This window comes from Ochotona princeps, chromosome 3 (genome assembly GCF_030435755.1).
Source record: "Ochotona princeps isolate mOchPri1 chromosome 3, mOchPri1.hap1, whole genome shotgun sequence".
NCBI classification, from domain to species: Eukaryota; Metazoa; Chordata; class Mammalia; order Lagomorpha; family Ochotonidae; genus Ochotona; species Ochotona princeps.
Genome location: NC_080834.1, coordinates 3,424,472 through 3,442,216, shown reverse-complemented (window position 1 = coordinate 3,442,216; position 17,745 = coordinate 3,424,472). Strand labels below are relative to the sequence as shown.

General features: G+C 39.0%; 1 protein-coding gene across 6 annotated transcripts in view; it reads left to right on the top strand.

Annotated features, from left to right (window-relative positions):
• Positions 1-17,745, top strand: part of XRN1 (5'-3' exoribonuclease 1) — a 111,479-nt gene that overhangs the window by 31,867 nt on the left and 61,867 nt on the right. For all 6 annotated transcript variants that reach the window (XM_058661386.1, XM_058661385.1, XM_058661384.1 and 3 more), the window contains exons 13-16: positions 1,592-1,681; positions 5,030-5,186; positions 7,266-7,385; positions 17,206-17,375. In XM_058661386.1, the coding sequence (XP_058517369.1) occupies positions 1,592-1,681; positions 5,030-5,186; positions 7,266-7,385; positions 17,206-17,375 (537 nt within the window). The remainder of the gene's footprint in view (positions 1-1,591; positions 1,682-5,029; positions 5,187-7,265; positions 7,386-17,205; positions 17,376-17,745) is intronic.

Below are 17,745 nucleotides of genomic sequence, written 5' to 3'. Positions count from 1 at the left end.
TGTATCTGGGGGAAAAGAGAAGATAAAGGGAGAAGCCACATCCAACCTCCCAACCATCCCAGGGTCCCCAATGTGGGGTTGCTCAAGTGGTTGATAGTCCAGCAATTCTGAATTGCTGCCAGTCTCCAAGCACAATGAAATCTCTGCAGAAACCACTGGCTGACATAGTCCAGCTTAGTCTCTGTTTGCCTAGATTTTCACTGCCTACGCTTGGCTGGGGTAGTTGATCCATTTGTTCTTTCCTCTGTCCTCTGTAATGGTACCAGGTATCCTCTGCAGGTTCTAATGTTCCTTAGTATCCTCCATGTGCAACTGGCTGTGCTGTCCACTGTTTGTCTAAGGCACTGAGGAAGCCCAGCACCTCACATTGGACCATGGACCCTGCAATTTTCTCCATGGTTGGAGTTCTGAGTCCAGCGGTTCATTTGGGGGATCGCCAAAGAAACCTCATCTGAGGTGATCCCAGACCTGATTCTTGTATGTGCTTGCCAGTAAAGGGTCCAGCACAGTCCATCGCCCCAGTCAGCTTATGTGCACACTCATGATTGCAATTACTAGGTCAGTTCTGTCTCCAGCAATTTCTTCTACTCAAACCAATGGGGGTTGCATCCCCGCCCTGTCCCACCCACCACACACTTGGCCGCATAAACCAGTGGGAGCTCCAAGAATTTCTTTATTTTTAAAAATTATTTGTTTATTGGAGACAGTCAGAAAGAGCTCCCATTTGCTGACTTAACCCCAAGCTTCCCTCAACAGTTGGAACTGAGCTATCGTGAATCTGGGAGTCAGAAACTCAATCTAAGTTCCCCATGCAAGTGACAGGAGTGCAATGTTTTGAGCCATCACCAGTGCCTCCTAGAGTCTGCATTAGGAAGAGGCTGGAGTCCGGAGCCAGGTATTGAACCCATGTACTTCAATTTGGAAGGCGGTCTTCTTACCTGTTGGGCTAAATGCCTGTGTCAGGAGTTAGAAAATGTCTAAGTGGCTTTGGCTTTAGTCTAAGGCTGTTTTTGTCTCTTGTTCTTTTGTTCCTTTGACGATGTATTTTTACCCAAACCTTAGATTGTGACATTTGGCTTATAAGAAAGAAATACGAGTGGAGGGAATACTGTTGGCAGATGATAGCGCTTCTCAAAGGTGTTTTGGCTGATGCAATGAGATTTTTGAGATATTTTTGATTTGCTACTATGCTAATCTCAGGTATCTTCTGAATAAAGATGCACGTTCCTTTCTCCCAACCCATCTATTAAAGAATGTTAGTGCCACTCTATCACAAGCTTCACTGGCTAAATCCTCAAACTTTAAGGCAAACTCATTGTACAGTGAGTAAATAATACGCGCAGAAACGTGAACTGTTTGAATGGCTTGTTGGGAAAAGCTGTAAGGTAAATCCTGTAGATAATGGGATGGTATTTTTGAAATTAATGTTTTAAGAGTTTTTCTTTTTAAAATGTTTAGATACCAATTCTAGCTAATTCGTTAATTAAGTAAACCGTATGAGTTAAAATGTGGTATCAACAGATGTGCCTTAAAGACACTGACCTCTCTTGAAAAATAATATGATAATAAAAGTATTCCTTTCTATTTTCAGTGATTTTCTGGCTGATCAGGCTGCTTGTTATGTTCAGGCCATCCAATGGATTTTGCACTATTACTATCATGGAGTTCAGTCCTGGAGCTGGTGAGAATTTGCACCAATTACAGTTTGTTTCTTTATGTTTAATTTAACTAGAATTCCATCTAAGAATATCTTTTTCTTTTGTTCTACTTATGTTGCTTTTTTTTTTTAACTGTACAACTAAGTTTAAATGAAATACAAATAATCTCTTCTTAAAATGCTTAAATAGACTTGTCTGATTAACATGCTTCCAGGAATCTCATAATAAAAGATCTTTGTTAATTTAAAAAATGTAAAAGTCTTTATGAAAATAAATTAAGTATGGCAAAGTCTTGGCAATCACTGAGTCTGTGTTATGTTTAGGTGAAAATGTTCTTCCTTCATTCTTTGTGCTTGAAAAAATTGTAAGTTACTCATTACGTTTGAAAAAAACATAGAGTTGTTACTATTGCATCCAGCCATTACGCCCAAGCACTTGAAAACATGCACTCTTAAATCTTCTTAACTATCTAAAATAAACATACTTAAGCTTTTTTTTTCCTGTTAAAGAAACTGAAGCTCAGAAAGCTTAAATAATCTTGCCAAATTTTTACAGTTGGCAGTCTGGTGTGTTTTTAATTCAATTGCGTACAGTTTCCATTACTTGACATGCCAGTCTGCCGGAGTCCAGCTCCAGCTGAGTTCAGAGCTCAAGAAGGGTGTGTGGAGTCGGCCATAAGAAAGACACAGACACTGTCACCTGGTGCCTTCTTGCTGCAGCTCAAGAAGAAGCTGCCCTTTTTATTTACTCAGACACATCACAGGCCTCTGCACAAATGCTTGATGTTTTGTATCTTTAACTGTAGAACTTAGCCAGCACGCACATATGTTCAATCAGTTTTTATTTCATGGTCAACGAGGTGCTCTTAAAGATAATTCTGTAAGTTACTATGATCAGTTTCTTTAAAGCAAGCCGTTATTCATTCTTCAGAAGTAGTCATTAGGTGACAGCCAGAACTCCAAGGCCAAGCCACAGATGGTTACCTATTTATCAGTAAAACAATCCTACTACATTTTATTTTCTCAACTTATCTATCACTTAATGGGAGAAATACATCAAAAGAGAAAAAACATAAAGATCTAAGGCAAAAAGTTTCAAACATTAAATCCCCCTACAACTGCAGGCCCTACAACCTCACAAACAATCAAACAATAATCAAAAGTATATCTCTGATGTTAATAGAATTGCCCTATATTTCCTCTAGTTAAAAAATTATGAAAGAGGCTAAAACAGCTACATTTTCTGTGCTCTAACGAGTTGCAAGGACAGGCTAACCTTTAAGGTCACAGTAACTTTATTTTTTGCCATAGCAGTTTCCGCGTATACTCCCATCACTTCCATTACTTTGTAAAATTCTTATTAAGCCGTTTCCCAGAAGGCATGCTATATGTCTGGGCCAGATTTCAGGACAATGGGTAGGCACACAATAAGGTGTCCAGAAATGGCATGGGTTTAATTGTACTCCTGTGCAGAGTTTAAGGCCCACTCACCAAGACATTATCAATAACATTAACTCTGAAGCTCATATTGGTTGCCAAAGCCATCTCACAGGAGCAAACAATGCCTCAATAGATTACAGGATTCTTAGCGGGGTGCTTGAGTGTCCATGCAAAAAGGGGGTGAAACTGTGTCAAGGTGGTCAGAGAGACATCCGCCAGGCCCTGCCAAACAGCTGGAAGCTCCCCGGGCCCTGCCAAGCAGGGGAGCTGTTCTCTTCACACCTTCGTGCTATCCACACCTACTGCACGGACCCCAGCGCCAGTCTGCCTACTAGATTTTTCCATACTTTTTAGATACATTCCATAGTTTTATAGTTACGGATTATAACACATGTCTGTCCATCTATCCTTCTTTCCTTCCTTTCTTGTATCCTGAGTCAGACATTAAGAAAATACTGTTTTATTTTGTAAGTTATCCTGAAGCTTTGTAAAAATTTTTATGCTTAGCCCTTGAGAAATTGTTCTCTGCCCAAGCAGAGTCCTCTTTGTGGCAAAGCTGAGTCTTTGACTTAAATTTCACAAGGAGGACCTGGTTGCCAAAGTGACGTGGGTACCTGTATACAGCACAGAGAGTTTATGGCAGATGAGTGTGTGTGTGTGAGAGAGGAACAGATACATGCACACGTGCGCGCTCACACACACACACACACGGGGTTTAATTTGATTTTGCTGAAATAAGCCCATGAAATTTATATTGAAAAAACTATCCTGTTCACTTTACGTGTTCCAAACATGCATGTTTATCAGATCTGGAAATTACTTTGTTTAGATGTTTTAGTGACTGTACAATAGTTAAACCATTTTTTTTGTCATATAATTATTAGCTAACTTGAGGTACTGATGAAATGATCTTAATAAATGGCCTAAAAAAATATAATGCCCAAAAAAATGTTATGCTTATACTTTAGAGTTAAGTAATATAAGGTTAAAGGGAAGGGAAGGTATTAAAGATAATTATTGTATGAATGATAAATGATTGAATCCTTATGAACTAAGTAACCTATACACTAATTCAAAGATGAAAGTTTGGGCCTGGCACAGTGGCCTAGCAGCTAAAGTTCTTGACTTGAAAATGCCAGGATCCCATATGGGCACCAGTTCTAATCCCAGTGGCCCTGCTTCCCATCTAGCTGCCTGTTTGTGCCCTGGGAAAGCAGTCGAGGGTAGCCCAAAGCCTTGGGACCCTGCACCTGTGTGGGAGACCCTGAAGAGGCTTCAGGCTCCTGGCTTCGGATTGGCTCAGCTCTAGCCATTGTGGCCACTTGGGGAGTGAATCATTGGATGGAGGATCTTCCTCTCTGTCTCTCCTCCTCTGTGTATCTGACTTGCCAATAAAAATAAATAAATCTTTTTTTTTTTTTTTTCAAAAAAGGTGAAAGTTCTTAGAGGTGATTGGTAGTAACCATATTGAATCAGAGATCCTCTTCTTGCTGTCCTCATGAGCTAAATGGAGATTTTATAGGAATATTTAGTTGTTTTAACCCCTTCCATGGAGGGTTCAGATTGAAGTGATCAAACTGAAACACTTTTGAGTAGATCATTATTTCTGTTCCAATGTATTGATCAAGATTCATAATCAGCATTTTGGGATATAAAAAGAGCATTGCCTTATATGGATGCTTTAATTATCTGATAACATGCCATTGTAAAATGTAAAACAACATCTTGAAAATCAAGAAATTACGTTTGTTACCATTACATGATCTGATTTTTCTAACAGTGTTTATTTCTTCTGTTCATATTTATTTTTAGAGGTATTCCTTTGTTTTTCTTGAAAGTTGTATTTTCAAAATTAAACATGGGAAAATATAGATTTAATATTGACTTGTTTCTTAGTATTGCTAGCTGTTTAAAACTCATTTTGTTTTATAGGTATTATCCTTATCATTATGCACCTTTCCTGTCTGATATCCGAAATATCAGTTCACTCAAAATCCATTTTGAACTAGGAAAACCGTTTAAGCCATTTGAACAGCTTCTTGCTGTGCTTCCAGCAGCTAGCAAAAATTTACTTCCAGCATGCTACCAGGTAGGTTGTAGAATTGTTTTAGGTGCTCTTTGATGGCTCATAACTCTTTGTGCAGACCTGGAAATAAATTTTATTTATTTATCTATTTATTTATTTAATTTATTTAGTAGGCAAGTGTATTTATTTTCGTTTAAAAATAAATAGTACTCCTTTAGCATATACCTTGAAAAGCAGTTACTTTGTTTAATGTCAGCTTTGTTCTAAAAAACAAACCCCCTAACCTATTCAGACTTAGTTTATTTTTAGACCCTTCAAAATATATCTTCAATTTTTCTTAGCATTCAAGAAAGTAAACTAAAACAGACAAACGTTAAGCTATGTACTTGCTGTAAACAGTATTCACTTCTACTTCTTGTATATATCAGTGCTTCTATGGAGTCATTTACGGAAGTATTACCTCAGTATATGAGTTGTTTGTGTTTTAGACATTTCATCTATAAAAATGTGAAATGAAACAGTTTCCTCTGGTTAACATACTTCATGTATATTTCATATTTAAGTATATCATATCTAAATGTAATATGTTTCATGTATCAGGAGGACGGTTATTAATAAGGGTAATAAGATCAATAAAGTTACTATACTAGACTGACTAAAGATAAGAGTAACAATATGTATATATTTTAATATATTCTTTATATTTAAAGAATGTTTTTTATTTGAAAGGCACACACAGACAGATCGAGAGAGATCACCTGTGTGCTGGTTCACTCCTCAAATGCCAGCAACCAGAATTGGACCAGGCTAAAGCCAGGAGCCTGCCACTGAGTCTGAGTGTCCCACATGAATGGCAGGAGCCCAAGCACTTGGGCCGTTTCCTGCTGTCTCCCAGAGTGTGTGTTAGCAAGAAGCTGACGCTGAAATCAGAGCTGGATGTAAATGTAAGCACACCAGTACGAGACTAAAAGCCTGCCGAGCAGATTGTTAGCCATTGGACCAAATGTCCACCTCAGTCTGTTCTTACAGTTCATGGTCCCAGAAATTTCAATATATATGTACATACACTCACTTCGTGTTACAGTTCTCTTTCATTTTTCTTAAAAATAATCCATCCCTGATCCTGGCTCCTCCTGGACTCCTTGTTTATGTTTTTTTCTTGGATGCTTTTTTCCTTTCTTTTATTAAGATACTTACATTCGACTGCTTTGGACAATGACCATGAAAGTGTTTCACAGCCACATCTTTGAAGTAGTTTGTGTATCACCCTGGGAGTATGCTCTTTGTTTCTTCCAGGATAAGTTATAGGGGTCAGCATTGTAGCATAGGATGTTAAGCCAGGGCGCACAATTCGAACATCTCATGTGAGTGCCAGTTCAAGGTCCCTACCATTCCACTTCCAATCCAACTCCTTACTTACGTGCCTGGGAAGACAGCAGAAGATGGCACAGGTACCTGGGCCCCTGCCACCCGCATGGAAACCATGGTTGGATTTGCTTTGCCCAACCCTGGCTGTTTGCAGCCATTTGGGAATGAACCAGTGAATGCAAGATCTCTGTAATTCTGCCTCTCAAATGAATATCTTTTAAAATAATGTTATATACAAAAGACATTTTAATCCTTTCTTTACCTGCCTCTGTTACATAATCTCTGGTAAAAATGCAATTTTAGAAATTTTAGAATGTTTCTCTTCCTAACAAATGATGCATTTACTCTTGAATTGGTTTTTTTTAATTCATATGGTAAGTGTTTTATTATTTTACAGAACCAATTGATTGGGATATAAAGCTAAATTTTTGATTTGAGGTTAAAGCTGGAGGAAACAGAAGTCTCTAGAATGAATTGCAATGAAGTATAAGTGTGATAAAAGAATTTATGTGGTGGATCTTGTCAAATGAAGGACACTAAAAAATTGAAAAACAGAGCAAAGCTGATTCTGCTATATTGTTAAATCAGCGAACAGGCAACTGCTGAGAATTAGTAAAATTATGAATCCTGTAGTTCAAGGTCAAAAAATATTAAAAATTTACCATTTCTAAGATATAAAGATTTATAAAGTCACATGAGGAAATACTTCAGATATGTTAACAAAAAGTTAAATTGATATTCTCATATTCTTATTATGGAATTTTATGTTTACAGCATTTGATGACCAGTGAAGACTCACCAATTATAGAATATTATCCACCTGATTTTAAAACAGACCTAAATGGGAAACAACAGGAATGGGAAGCCGTTGTATTAATACCTTTTATTGATGAGGTCAGTACATGAAGTTACCGTATACACATGTACATTATTTTCTATATACATACATACACACAGGGCATAAATTTCACATATTTCGTAAATACTTTTAAGAAAATAATGGTACTACTTATTCTGCCATCTCTCATCCCTCAGTACAATCCCCTATTCTTCCTCCTTCCTTTTATTTTTGCAGTGAGGCACTTTCAGTTTACTTTGTACTCAGAATTCAGTAAATGGGAGACAAATCACTGTTCCTCAGGATTGGGGGACATGTCTACATTTTGTCTTTATATTCTAAATATTAGCTACCACAAATCAGAGAAAACATGATATGTCCTGTTACAACTGCCTTATTTCACCTAAGCATAATGTTCTCCGCTTGCTTCCATTTTGTTGCAAAAGACAGGATTTCATTATTTTTTTCTGGCTGTGTAGTATCCTACAACATTCATTATATATGTATGCTATATATGTGTGTGTGTATGTGTTATATATATACCACAACTTCTTTTTTTTTAAATTTTTGCTTAATTTTAATATTGTTTACATAGTTGAGAAGGTTACTTGCACATGTGGCCCTCAGATTAAGGTGGAAAGGCTCAAGGTGTGAAGGAAGATGCATGCGATAAATGTATCAATTTTTTCTTTTTCTCTTGTATCAGCGGCTAGGAGGGAAGGGGAGGAGTTGGAGAGAGGGGCCCTCCTTGTCAAACTGCATCAGCACCCAGAGATGGTGGATGGTCATTTAATGATGACTCAGAGACACCACTATACCACAGCTTCTCTAAGCAATCATCCATTGATGGACATCTGGGTTGACTCCATATCTTTGCTATTGTGAGTTAGCCGTTATAAACATGTGGTCACAGATGACTCGTATGCTGGTTTTGATACAATTGAAAATCAGTTTTCTCTGAGGAATTGATCTAACAAGAAGTCAGAAAAACAGTAAAGATAAGTCAGACTTGAATGATAATATATATACTGGCTTAAGTAAATTAATATTTATAAAACACCACACTAAAAACTGCAGAATACACATCCTTTTTAAGTGAATGAGAAATATTCAAAAAGATGATTTGCTGAACTATACAACATATCTTTTTTGTTGTTGTTAAGATTTATTTATTTTATTACAAAGTCAGATATTCAGAGAGGAGGAGAGAGAGAGAGGAAGATCTTCCATCCGATGATTCACTCCCCAAGTGACCTCAACGACCGGTGCTGCACCGATCCGAAGCTAGGAACCAGGAACTTCTTCCGGGTCTTCCATGTGGGTGCAGTGTCCCAAAGCTTTGGGCCGTCCTCGACTGCTTTCCCAGGCCACAAGCAGGGAGCTGGATGGGAAGTGGGGCTGCAGGGATTAGAACCGGCACCCATATGGGATCCCGGCACATTCAAGGCGAGGATTATAGCTGCTAGGCCACGCCACTGGGCCCTATACAACATATTTTAATAAATTTAAAATATCTGAAACTATGTAAAGAATATTCTTTGTACACATAGAATTAAATTAGAAATTAGCATAAAATCTCAAAAATCTGAATATTTTGAAAATTATTACAATCAAGCTAATTAATATATGTAGCACCACACATTGCCTCTTTTGTCTAAGAACACTTCAAATCTACATGTTTGGCAAATTACAATTGTACAGTATAATCTTACTAATGGTAATATAGTAATGGTCAGTTACTATACTGGCACTTGGATCTCTAGAATTTGTTCATTTTCTGTAACTAAAACTTTGTGCCCTTTAATTGACCTCTCAATTTCTTTTATCTCTAACCCCTGATAGCCACTGTTTTTGCTTGTTTATTTGTTTATTATTTTACGATATGTTAATATAGGCTCTTGGATAGCCCCCCCAAACCTCTTTCCCCACTGATTTCCCCTAGATTATTATAATAGTAGTCCTTCCGAAACAGTCATAAGTCCATCGTCCTGCTATTTAAATGTATCATGATGTTGTAGATATGGACAATGGCAGATAGTCCAAAATCCTACTGTTAAGAAATATTTAAGAATTTCATTGGGATTCCAGTTTTGGTCTGAAAGTAGAGATGCGTACTGCCTTGTATCTTCGTAACTGGATATGATAGTCTCTATTAGAGTTACTATACCTCCCCCTAAATGAAAAGACAGAAAACAAAATCTACAACAGGAAGAAAAATAGAAAATTCAAGTAAATAAAATAAAATAACATGCTATTAAATGACCAGTGTGTCACTGAAGAAATTAAAAAGAAAATAAAAACCTTCTTGAAAAAAAAAAAAATGATGCTACTTAAGGCCCATGTCACTGAGGAAATTAATAAGAAAAAAAAACTTTTTTGAAAAAATGAAAATACAAACAAAAAAGTCAAAACCCATGAGATGTGGGAAAAACAGTATTGGAAAGACATAACATCAATTACTTACCAATATCAAAATATCTCAAATGATCTAATAATGCTTCTCAAAGACTTACGAAAGAGATAATGAACAGAAAGCAAGAAATGATAAAATCATAGCAAAAATAAGTAGAATTTAGGCTAAAAAACTGCAAATTGCAACACAAAAGAACCATCTTTATGATGAGCAAAACAAACTTAGCCAGATTAGTGAAGATCGGCAAGATGGAAAAACCAAGTATAAATAGAGATGGAAAAAGAAAATATCCTAAAAAACTAATGGATCCTTTGATCATTATTTTTTGTCCTCCTTCATCTCTTTTAATATTTTTCATGTCAAAGTCTGTATTATCTGATGTAAAAACTACTACAACAACTCATTTTTCTTTTTCCATTAGCCTAGAATAGCTTTTTTCCATCCTTTCACTTTCAGTTTCCACCTATCTTTGTTGGTGAGATGTCTCCTTAAGGCAACAGGATGGGTTTGATTTTTTGACCCAGTCTGCTAATCTATGACACTTGAGTTTAAGTCATTTATGTTCAGGGTAATATGGATAGATAGTAATTTGTTCCTAGGTCATTTTATGAATGAGTTGTTCATTGTTTCAGTCTTTTGTTTTATTGAGACGTTGTCCACATTTGCCTTTGATTTTGGTAGGTGCTATTCGTTTTCTCAGTCAAGAAGTATCCTTTGTAGGGCAGGTCTGAAAGGGGCAAATTCTTTTAGCTTTTCTTTACTGTGGAAAATTTTTCTTTCATTTTTGAAGACAAGGGAGAGCTTGCTGGGCAAGTTATTCTGGGATGACAGTTTTTTCCTTTTGGAATGTGGAATATGTCATCCCATTCTATTCTGGCCTGTAGAGTTTCCTCTGAGAGGTAAATAGTGAGTCTGATTATGGTTCCTCTATATGTTAATTGATTGTTTTTGCATGTGCACATTTAAGGATCCTTTTTCTGTGTTCAACTGAAGAGAGCATGATTATCATGTGTGGTGGTAAAGATTGGTTTTGGTCAACCCTGTTGGGAGTGCCTCTCTTGTATTTTGTTTCCTTATTCTTTCTCCACATTGGGAAAATTTTCCTTTCTTGTTTCATTGAATAGACTTTTAAGGCCAGCTTCTCTTTCTGTGCCTTCTGGAACTCCTGTAACTCTTATATTCGGCCTTTTAATAATGTCCCTTAATTCTTTTTTTTTTTTTAATGTTACCCACTTTTACTTATTTATTTTTTATTTTTAAAGATGCTTACATTGTTAATCAGGGTGGGAGGGATTCATTGTTTCTACTTTTTCCATTTCTTCTTCCTGTATCTGGAGGAAGGGAGGAGACAAGGGGTGAAGCCATCCCAAGTCTCCCAACCACCCAATACCTGGTGTTGGGGACCAGCCACCCAACATCAACCCAGGGTCCCAATGTGGCACATGGTCCTAGAGGTCTGCCCAGGTGATTTCAATAGTTGCGAAATGCTGTGGATCTCACCGATTGAAGGCTTAGGGAAGCTTTCCAAAGTCCCCTGGCCAACACAGTTGACCTTAGAATCTCCATTCACCCCGATTTTTACTATCATCGTTTGGTCGGGGCAGATGTCCAATGTGCTCTCCTTCCTCTGGCATGGCACCAGATGGCTTCTGCAGCCTCCAGTTTACTGCCATTTCCTCCACTGAGGAGATCAAGCACTCAGAGAATCCCACAGACCCAGCCCAGGAGACCCGGACCCCCCCAGACCCCTAACTCCCAGGAATCCTGGACCAGAAATCCACCACGCAGGCAAGCTCAAATATCTGGATCAGGTGACATGGACAGCAGCACACGGGGCTCACAAATCTGATATCCACATCACAAGCAGACTCAAGGATCAAGGCCAGGTGACCCAGATGCATTGGACCCCCAGCACCATGCCTGGGGCTCATGAACCCAATACCCACTGCATAGGTGGGCTCAAGTGCCGGAGGCCAGCTCCTGCTGAGTTTGGAACTCAAAAAGGGTGCGTGAAATAGGCGTAGAGAGAAAAGAAATGGACCACTACAATTTCAGGATTGTAATGGACAATGCAAGGAAGCTGTCCTCTTTATTTATACAGAAGCAATCACGAGCTCTGGCACAGACCTTTTACGTCATGATGTTGCATCCACTGGACCACAGGATGCAAACCTCAAACAGTACAATTACGAAGTTTTCTTTAGGGGCAGTTTGTCACAGCTCAAGGGGGGGGGGCTGGACACAATTTACAACAGGTGAGTGAGGAAGCATTACACATTCCTTGCTTATCTCAACTTGCCAGCTCCCACCTGCTCTCCTCAGGTCTGGGCTCTAACCTTGGCAGCACGTGTGACAACCAGACCCCGATCTTGAATTATCTATGGGTTAATAAGTCTGAGTCCTTGGTTTATGGCGATTGGGGCCATTGACACTAGTTGGCCATTAGGCCTGCAAGCTCACACCGTTTGTTAGCTAAGCAAGTAAAGCAGGAATTATAAAGGCAAAAAAAATTTGTAGTTATCAATGAGCCATGTTTACTCTATTTTGATTTCAACTCTATAATGGACAAGTGAGTGTTTCCATAGATAATTCTGCAAATTGTTTCACCTTAAGGCAGGGCATTATCCATTCTGCAGCCAGGAATTCCTCAGTAGATAACACATATTAATCAGTAATACACTCCTACTACAATTCTCATTCTACAACTTATTGGTTAGAGGAGAAAATATATCACAGAAGGAGAAACTTAAAGATCAAGGAAAGAAAACCCTAAACATAGATTTCCCACTCCACCCATGGACTCAATTACCCTAAATTAGTTTGAAAGCATGTATTACGATGTTAGTACACACATTCTTGAGCTCTTCCCGCCAAAGGGGCATAAGAGTTACCGAGCAGCATACATTGTTAAAGGCCCATTCACAAAGATGTTGTCAACAACATTAACTCCCAAGCTCACATTGGTAGTAAAAACCATCTAACAAGGGCAAACAGCAATGCCTCAATAGATTGTAAGGACACCCGGCCACCCCAGAGCTAAGAATTCTGTAAAGGGAGGTGCATTCAGTTGGTTGCAGAGACATCCACCAGGCCCTGCTGTGCAGCGGGAAGCTCCCCCAGGCCGTGCCAAACAGGGGAGCTGTTCTTCACACCTTCGTGTCATCCATACCTACTGCATGGACCCCAGCACTCAAGGAATTGAGCCAAACGACACAGAACCCACTGGGTCCCCCACCCCCAGGCATCATGGACCCAGCTCCTACTGTGCAGGCAAGCTCAAGGACTCAGGCCAGTAACCCAGGCCCTGCTGGACTGCCACCGCCCGGCGCTCATGGACCTTGCACCCACCATTCAGGCAGGCCTAAGGACCCAAGCCAGCTGACGTGAACCCTGCCAGACACCCTGCCCCCAGGGCTCATGGGTCCAGCACCCAGTGCACATGTGGGCCTAAGGACCCAGGCCAGGCAACCAAGGCCCCACTGGACCCTCCTACCCTAATTCTTGAAAACTTTTCTTGGCTTGACTCAGTTCCTCTTCCAGATTTTTTATTTTTCCTCCATTGTTGAAGGAAATGTCTTCCAATTCTGAGATTTTTTTTTTTTTAGGAATTTTTAACTATTATTGGAAAAGTAGATACACAGAGTGAAACATCTTCCATCTGCTGTTTCACTCCCCAAGTGGCCACAATAGCTGGAGTTAAGCCTGTACGAAGCCAGGAGCCAAGAAATTCCTCCAGGCCTCCCGCGTGGGTGCAGGATCCTAAAGCCTTGAGTGACAGACCCTCCCAGGCTGCAAGTAGTAATCTTGATCAGAAGTAGAGCAGCCAGGACACAAACCAGCGTTGATACGGGATCCCAGCACATTCAAAGCAAGGATTTAGCCACTAGGCCATGGCATAGGGGGCTTTTTTTTTCCTCTTTTGATCCATGTGCACATAGTTGAAAACGATGCATATCCATGTGGCCCACCAGTTAGGGTGGGAAGGGTAGAGGATTAAGGAATAGTGGATGAGACAATTGTTTCCAAATTTTCTTTTTCTTCCTTCTGTGTTTGAGGGAAGGGTGGGGGAAAGGGGAAAAGCCACTCCCAGCATCCCAACCTCATTAGTACTCCGGGATGAGTAACAGCCAGTTAATATCTTCCCAGGCTCCCCGATGTGGAGCATGCTCCGAGGGTTCTGCTCATCGTTGACCACCGTTGGGGTACCTGGTCACTGCAACACCACTCCTCTGTCGACGTGTCTCCAGGTGTCCCTCACCTTTGGCGCTGCCTCTCCTGTTTCCCGGGATCACAGCTTCTCTGCTTTACCCTTACTAATGATTCTTTTAAACATGTCCTTACCCTATTCTGCCAACTTGTTCCCATAACCATACTGTTCTGTTATATTTCCAAAGTTTAATATTTTTAGATTCCAAATAGAAGTCATTCAGTTTTTCTGTGTCTGATCTAGTTCACTTAGCATCTCTTCCCAGATCCATCCGTGTTATCAGAAATAACAAGGCATAGTTAATTTTTAAGGCTGAGAAGTATTCCATTGTGCAGAGTGTGTATCACAGACTTTATCCATTCAATTTTTTTGAAAGATTAATTTTATTCTCATTGGAAAGTCAGATATACCAAAAGGAGGAGAGACAGAGAGGAAGATCTTCCATCCATTGATTCACTCACCAAATGGTCGCAATGACCAGAGCTATGCCAATCCGAATCCAGGAGTCAGGAGCTTCTTCTGGGTCTCTCACACATGGGTGCAGAGTCCCAAAGCTTTGTTCCATCCTTGACTGCTTTCACAGGCCATAAGCAGGGAGCTAGCTGGGAAGCTGGGTTCCCAGAGTTAGAACTGGCGCTCAAATGGAATCCTAGCGCATGCAAGGCAGGTACTTTGGATGCTAAGCTATTGCGCCAGGAGCTGCTTCCAGGCCTCCCACATGGGTGTAGGGTCTCACACACTTAGGCCATCCTCTACTGCTTTTCCAGGTTTTTAGCAGGGAGCTAGGTAGGAACTCTAGCAGCCAGGATACGAACTTTTTCCCATATGGGACACCAGTAAATGTAGGCAGAGATCAGCCAATTGAGCTATTGTACTGGCCCCTGTTTTCAATTTATGAAAGTACCTCAGTGCTCTTTTCCATAAAAGCTATACCAATTTATATTAATATACGTATTAATATATGTATCACATAATTTTTTCCTAATTTATAGGAAGAGTTTAATTTTTCCCTTTCATCACCAACTCATTATTTTTTGGATTTTTTAATAGCTATTCTGACAAATGTGAGGTGATATCTCATTGTGATTTTAATTTCCAATTCTCTGATGTTAGTAACATTGAACATTTTTTCATGATCCATCTTTGAGAAATGTCTACTTCAATTCATGCCTCATTTTCTAATTGGGTAATTTGGTGGTTTTTGTTTGTATGTTTTGGATGCTAATTCTGTGAGATTTAGAATTTACAGATATTTCTGCCAGTATCATCTCTTGATTGCTTCCTTTGCTATAATTAGAAAAAACTTTTTAGTTTAATATGGAATCACACTTGTCTGTGTTTTTGTTGCCCATGTATCCAAAAAATCATTACCCACACCAAAGTCAAGAAACTATTTTCCTGTTTTCTTCTACTAGTTTTTTTTTATATTTATATTGCATTTTTTGAATTAATTTATACATTAATTACATTGTATTACGTGACAGTTTCATAGGTACTGGATTTTCCCCACCCCTCCCCAAACCCTCCCCCCATGGTGGATTCCTCCACCCCATTGCATAACCACAGCTCAAGTTCATTTGGGATTCCCTCATTGCCAGCATATAACAAACATATAGTCCAGCGTCCCATTGTCCAGTCAAGTTCAACACCTTCTCAGGGAGACCCCCTCTGGTCTGAAGGCAGAGCCAGCAGAGTATCATCTCGCTCCGTCAAAAGCTCCAACATACCATCAGCAGCAATCCAGGTACAATGAGGCAGGTGCAGAGTCCACTGATTGACATAGTTCATCATAGAGTCTCCCCTTGCCCAGTGTTTCGCTGTCAACATACAGCTGAGGTGGTTGGTTGATCTACTCCGTCTTCCATCTTTTCTTGGTTAATGTTCTGTTTCCTCCATTTTGATTGAAGGGATCCCCAAAGAGACTTTGAGGTGTACCCAGATCAGGTTCCTATATGTATTAGCAAGCACAGTGCTCGACTCAGTCCATCACCCCATCAGCTGGTGGTTGCAACCGCTGGGTTTTACAGATCCAAGTCTTAAATTTAACTCTTCAGACCCTTTTGAGTGGGATGTGGTGGAAGGTGAGGGTCCAACTTCGTGCTTCTACATCTGGCTAACCAGTTTTCCCACTGTTTATTAAAAATAAAGATTGTATTTTCCCATCATATATTTTTAATATACATATGTTTGTAATAGACAAAACTGTACTTATTTATGAAATATGCTGTGAGATTTCAGTGTATGTGTCCAACATGTAATTATCAGATTGACATGTTTACCCAGTGGATATTCTTACCACAATTGTCAAATTGAGTATAAATTATGGATTTCTTTCTAGCCTATTTATTCCATTGGTTTGCATGTTTCTGGAACCAATTTTGTGTTTATTCTCTTATACATGATCTGTTTATATTCTCTAGAGTTTCTTTTTGTTCTTTTGGTTTTTAACAACTTTATATTAGAAAAAGTCTTCACAAGTTAAACTTCTCTCTCCATTTGCAAATTACCTCTGTCACATATATTTTGTTTTACTTAAAGGCCATTAGAATTTTTCCTGTAAGGCTGTTGTGTGATTTTTTTTGCTTCTGAATTTGAATCTAATTCTTTCATCTTGCATTTACTCTGCTGCTTGTTTTAATGATTGAAGATGGAAATTGCATGCTTTTTTTCAGCTGAATAATTTCTTTAGAAAATATCATTATTTAATATCTCAAATGGTATATTTTGACAGAATGTAGATCAGTATTAAACTTTCTGGTCTTGCCTAAAATTCTCTAGTATTGACCAAATGTGTTGATTACAGCAGTTTTATAAAAAAGTGTTAGACAAGTCCCATATTCCATTTTCCTGATCACACATTCATTTTTTTATAGAAAAGTTAACATCATTTTTCTTCATTTTTAAAGAAACTGAAAGCTAGGCATTGCTATACACTGCTCTGTGAATTAGGTTATAATAATTATCATAAATTTACATGTAAAATTGGATTCTGTGCTGCTGTTCTTATGTGCGCTTTAGCAGCTGGTGCTAAGAGTGATAGTTTCAGAGGAATTTGCAGTGATAGCAATGTTCTAGAGATCCCTGAAGGAAATGGATAACCACAGTTTTTCATTTAATGAAATGGATACTTTGATTCATTAGGATTTTGTTTTTCTTGGATGCAAATAATGATTCTGTATGTGGCTGAAAATTTTATTCTGCTTGTTGAGATCACAGATTTTTATATCTTACGTTTTTTTGCGATCTTTATATTCAGAAGCGATTATTAGAAGCCATGGAAGCGTGTAACCACTCCCTCAAAAAGGAAGAGAGGAAAAGAAACCAGCATAGTGAATGCCTAATGTGTTGGTATGATAGAGAAACAGAGTTCACCTACCCATCTCCCTGGCCAGAGAAGTTTCCTGCCATAGAACGGTGTTCTGCAAGGTAATGCTATTTGTTAATTTTAAAAAATTATTGATGTATATTTGTTGGAAAGGCAGATTTACAGAAAGAAGGAGAGACAGATAGAAAGATTTTCCATCTGTTAGTTCACTCCCAAAATGGCCACAGTGGCCAGAACTAAGCCAAGCTTTTCTTCTGGGTCTCCCACACAGATGCAGAGTACCAAACACTGTGCCATCCTCTGCTGCTTTCCCAGGTCACAGGCAGGGAGCTGGATGGGAAGTGGAGGAGAAAATTTGTTATGCTTTGTCCCTTTTCAGGATAGGTATTGTGGCATAATGGGTTAAGCTCTACTTGCTACACTCACAGCTCATATCAAAGCCCAGTACAAATTCTGGCTACTCTGTACTTC